The 2,984-nt window shown below is 47.8% G+C and overlaps 1 protein-coding gene across 1 annotated transcript in view; it reads right to left on the bottom strand.

The window, feature by feature from the left end:
- Positions 1–226: 226 nt before the first annotated feature.
- The window catches only part of LOC308077018 (catenin delta-2-like), a gene marked incomplete at its 3' end in the record, with an annotated part of 629,209 nt that continues 626,451 nt past the window's right edge, over positions 227–2,984 (bottom strand). Inside the window, exons 25-26 of the mRNA XM_080417546.1 lie at positions 1,878–2,009; positions 227–538 (exon numbers count right to left, since the gene is read on the bottom strand). Coding sequence (XP_080273672.1) covers positions 227–538; positions 1,878–2,009 — 444 coding nt within the window. The remainder of the gene's footprint in view (positions 539–1,877; positions 2,010–2,984) is intronic.

Below are 2,984 nucleotides of genomic sequence, written 5' to 3'. Positions count from 1 at the left end.
CCCCCACCATCACCACCATCATCATCATCATCATCATCGTGTAGACCAGTGGGTTCTCAAAGTCCGGGGACCCCCAGGAGTCCTTGAGGCGGTTCCCTTTGCACAATCGTGTAACTCGGAGAGCGTACAAACGAAAACCAAACGGACCCTAATGGTTCCATTTGCACGCTCTCTGAGTTATGGGGGGTTTCATGGTGGGTGGGTTGGGTTAGGGGGGTGTCTGGTCTTAGACCCAGGAGTCGGGCGAGGCCGGGTAGTGGCTGGTCTCGTAGTTCAGTTCGCTGTACGGCCGCGACGCCGAGTAGAAGTCCACGTAGTTCCCGGTGGACTTGAGGCCCAGGTGCATGCGCAGGTCCTCGCGCGGGTCCCGCTGCGGGGGCGGCGGAGGTCCCGAGGAGGCCTGGACCGGGACCTGGGGCTGAGGCTGAGCCTGGACCTGGGGCTGGGGGACCTGCGAGGAGGGCGGAGGGCCCGCCGCCGCTTCATCGTAGTAGGAGGAGGCCTCGTCGAAGCTGCGGCTCTGGCTGTGCGGGGGCGGCGGCATCTGGTGGGCCTGTTGGCGGGGGACGGGATTGTTATTGTTATTATATATTTTTTTCACTTGACTTTTATTTCCATTTTCATACTGTAATCACATCATATGGACATACGGACATACACAAAACAAAACAAAAAATTGCATCACACATTCAACAGCATCAGACACATCAAAGAAAAACTTACAAAGGCATCACAGACACAGGCAACCAAAAATCATTATTCTAACAGCACCAATCGTCCATACATGACCTTCAGGACACTCCGGCCAATAGCGCAAGGAGGACAGGCAACCAGGCCGTTCAATCCAACGACATTAAGGGGGGACCGAATCCCCAATCAGTCTGGGAAAAGGCTACCGGTGTCCATCTGATATTGAAATCCTCTGTCCTCATACATACATTATGTAGTCTAGCTGCAATGCTTTCCATCAGATATATGCTTTTTAACCTCTCCCTCCATTGCTGGATAGTCGTTGGCTTTACATTTCTCGAGATTGTAATTTTTGATGGATTTCGATCCCCTTCTCAATCCTGTTTATCGATTCGATTCCCTATCGATCCTTTTCTATTATTGGTAGTTGTTAATCTGGGGCACTCAATTTAATTTAACCACTTGAACCCAGACGAAGCGTTATTCTGGGGGAAACATTCACCAGAAATAGCACATCTATAAGCTGTGAGCTTGTAGATCTGCTATTTCTGGCAAAGAGATTCAGTGTAGAAAGACAATCGAAGAGCATGTTGGCTTCAACTTAGCTCTGGTCCATAGCGTTAGAAGGAGTTATCCTTAAAGCTATGGTACTTTCAAGCTGTTGCGCGCGCACCCGCAGCTGCGCAGCCTCTTGTCTGTAGTAAAAATGGCAGTGGAGTAACAATTTTTCTTTTTTCCTTCCGGTGAAATATTTTCTTTTCTGGCCAAAAACTGTATTTTAGATGTGAGGTGTGGGGCTCCGAGTGTCTTTGTTTTGGTGAGTAGCGAAAGTGTATTTTTTAATTTTTACTACAGTTGAGAGGCTATACCGGGGGAGTGCGTGCAACGGCTCGAAAGTAACATAGCGTTAAGGAGAACTCCTTCTAACGCTATGGACCAGAGCTAGCTTCAACTGATGCGCACCATTGAAGCAAAATCCGTTAAATTCACGTTCCTTGTTTTTACCAGTAGTTGGCAAGAAAACACAAGCTTTATTAGAACGACATATTTGTGCCAGCAGGTTTGATCTCAATGAGAGGCTCTTGTCTCTCCAGATATGACGTCACACTTCCCGCTGGAATCAATGAGAGAATTGATTTATTATTGATTTTGTTGATTCTCAACTATACTTGGGAATGGATCCCTACCTGTTGGTGCATGGGGGCGGCGGGCTGGGGGAAGGAGGGAGGGGGAGGGTAGGGGTCGTAGTCTTTGAGGACCATCGACGGGCTGTTTTGCATGGGCTGCATGGGGGGCATCACGCAGGGCTGGAGGGTGGAGACCTGGGGGGTGTGGACAGTGGGGAAGGGGGGAGAGAGAGAGAGAGAGAGAGAGAGATTTGTGGGAGCGGGTGGAGTGCGACGAAGTGAGGCGAGAGAGAGAGGGGAAGTGGGAGGTTGGAGAGATAAGAGGGGAAGGAGATGGAGGTATATATGGAGGCGGGGAGGAGAGGAGAAGTGAGGAGGAGGAGAGAGAGGTAGGGCTATCAGAACAGGAGAAAGGCCTTGTGTAGAGCAGTGGTTCTCAAAGTGGGGTCCGGTTGAGGGGGGTTATACTTTGGCTATTAAAAAATAGCTCAAGCTCACAAATTTTGGAAAATATAAAAAAAAATATATATATATATATTTAGAATGTTCCTTGATATGTACTTCTATTCTGGGGGTGCCTGGCACAAAATATTTTGTGCCAGGCACCCCCAGAAAAATGTGAGAAGTTGTGAACCACTGCAGGAATCAGGTGGGGAGAGACACTGAGACAGACTCATGCTGTGGGTCTACTGTTGCATGCAGGTACTGTAGCAAGACGGGCCAATTCATCTGGAAAGCCCGACTAAAGCGCCGTTCACACCGAGCATGATAACCATAAAAATGTTCCAACTGAAGTGGATGTGGCAGTGTGCACAGCACACCACAAAACATAACGACAACTATATCCATAATCAATATCGTCTGGATCACTTAATATGCGATTTTATGAACTATAAAACCATGCACTGACAGCCTTTCAAAAATCCATCAGAAGGACATCTGGTCTCATTCACCCTCGGAAAGTTTTGTTATGGACGGAGATGAGGACACTATTATGAATGATCTAAAGCCAGCTGGTTATATTATGTTCGGTATAATCTAAACTTGATTTAGTCACTGCAAGACTGTCTATTGACAGCCTGATGACTGTGCTGTGTTAATAAAATGATACAATGTGCACATCTAACAACAAGAGGTCAGAGAACAATGTGTGATATGTCTTCATTT

The sequence above is a fragment of the Gymnoscopelus braueri genome, assembly GCF_963280865.1.
Source record: "Gymnoscopelus braueri genome assembly, chromosome: 21".
NCBI lineage: Eukaryota > Metazoa > Chordata > Actinopteri > Myctophiformes > Myctophidae > Gymnoscopelus > Gymnoscopelus braueri.
Note: the sequence above shows the minus strand (reverse complement) of the source record. Positions and strands in the feature narration are given on the sequence as shown.